Genomic DNA, 1,685 nt, shown 5'->3' on the forward strand with positions numbered 1-1,685 from the left:
CGGAGTCGCATTCCACATCCACCCACCTGAAGATATTAGAGGACATACCAGCGCAGGCACACACGTCTACATCCAGACTCCAACCATGCCGCAAGCGCAAGGCATCAACCACAGTTATAGATTCCAGCCCCGAATCCCTCGAGGAGAACCCCCCAAAGAACCCAAGACCGACACCCCAATTCAAACCCTACCCCATCCCAAAAGCCAACCGCCTCCTCGAACCAGGTCCAGTCCTGCTACTCTCAACAGGGAACACAGTATCCCCAACCCACAACCTCATGACAATAGGTTTTCACATGATGGTCCAACACACAGCCCCAACTCTAGTAAGCGTCTGCATCGGACCATGGGACCACAGCTTCGCCACTCTCCGCACAACGAAGGAATGCGTCCTCGCCATTCCGGATGCCAGCATCGCCGCGCAGGTCGTCGATATAGGCAACTGCTTTGGTGAGACGATGGATAAGTGGGCCCGGTTCGGGTTCGAGCCGCTTCCGGCTGGGAAGGTTTCGGCGCCGCTGGTCGGTGGGGATGGTGTTGTTGCGAATGTGGAGTGTGTTGTTGAGGATGGGAGTCTGGTGTCGAGGTTTAATTTGTGGGTTTTGAGAGTTGTGGGGGTTTGGGTGAGGGTTGGGGCTGGGTTAGATGGAGTGACGGGGTTGGAGAGGATGATCCATCATCGTGGGGATGGGAGGTTTGTTGTTGATGGAAGGTTTCTGTTGTGAGTTGGATGGTTGAGAGTGGGAGGTAGTCCATGGGTATTGCTGGCTGTGCCGATATCCAGGATGAGAAGCATCTCGAAAGAAGGAGGGAGAGCTTTTACAAACATCGAGTAGGACCTACGAGCTGTGTTACGATGTCAGAACTCTTCGCATGAACATACTGGCAAGCCACACATAGCCAAACCAAGGACAGAACCAAGTCTGAAGACTAGACTATTGTCAAGAGCGAGATCTTGCATCTATTTCCCCATATTCTTCGCAAACCTGACAAACCTCTGTATTACGCTTTGACCCAGAGTCTATAGACACGGAGCAAGCACTCTCAACCTCGCCTTTCGACCGAAACACGGACGAGAGGACAACCGCAGAAAACCTCGCTGGCTCTCCGTACGGAGGACTCCGTGCCTCCATAGGATCCCCTCACCTCTTTCATGACATCAGAAGAGCAGATCCACACAGCAAACAAGCCACATGGGTCATCGCCGCCAGCTGACTAGCTCCAATAGTATGTTGTACACCAACTAACTAGTCCTTAACCGCCCAGCGTGCCCCCGATTCGAGATACTCCAAAAGATCGCCAGCCCAAGGATATCAATACCACAAGCCAACGGCGGCTCGGCAGACTTGGGGCTTGACAGCCACGTAGTTCCAAGCGACGCGACTCCAGCGATGATCTAGACCTGCAAGCGAGAGAAAAGAGATTGAAGGATGGCTGGTCTGTTACATTGGCAGACCATAGGAAAACAAACCCTTGCTCGCAGGACCGTTTTTTTATTAAATTTCCAGGCAACTGCCATTTCGCTGGGATAGTTGAATATTCGCCAAAGAAGACTCGGAGACTAGGCGAAATAAGGAGAAAGAAGGTCGAGCAATAGGCCGAAAACGGCAATTACGCGTTTTTGGACTTCATATACATGACTCGAGTGACAATATGGGGAATTAATTTTACATGCGGTTTGCTTA

General features: G+C 51.8%; 1 protein-coding gene across 1 annotated transcript; it reads left to right on the forward strand.

Moving 5' to 3' along the window:
• Positions 1-296: 296 nt before the first annotated feature.
• N7457_007324 (flavin reductase family protein) lies at positions 297-725 on the forward strand (the record flags this gene model as incomplete). Its single annotated transcript, XM_057178367.1, has 1 exon — positions 297-725. The coding sequence occupies one exon, from the start codon at positions 297-299 to the stop codon at positions 723-725; it is 429 nt and encodes a 142-aa protein (XP_057030111.1).
• Positions 726-1,685: the final 960 nt, after the last annotated feature.

Source organism: Penicillium paradoxum, assembly GCF_028828445.1.
Source record: "Penicillium paradoxum strain IBT 22861 chromosome Unknown utg000006l_segment0_segment0, whole genome shotgun sequence".
NCBI lineage: Eukaryota > Fungi > Ascomycota > Eurotiomycetes > Eurotiales > Aspergillaceae > Penicillium > Penicillium paradoxum.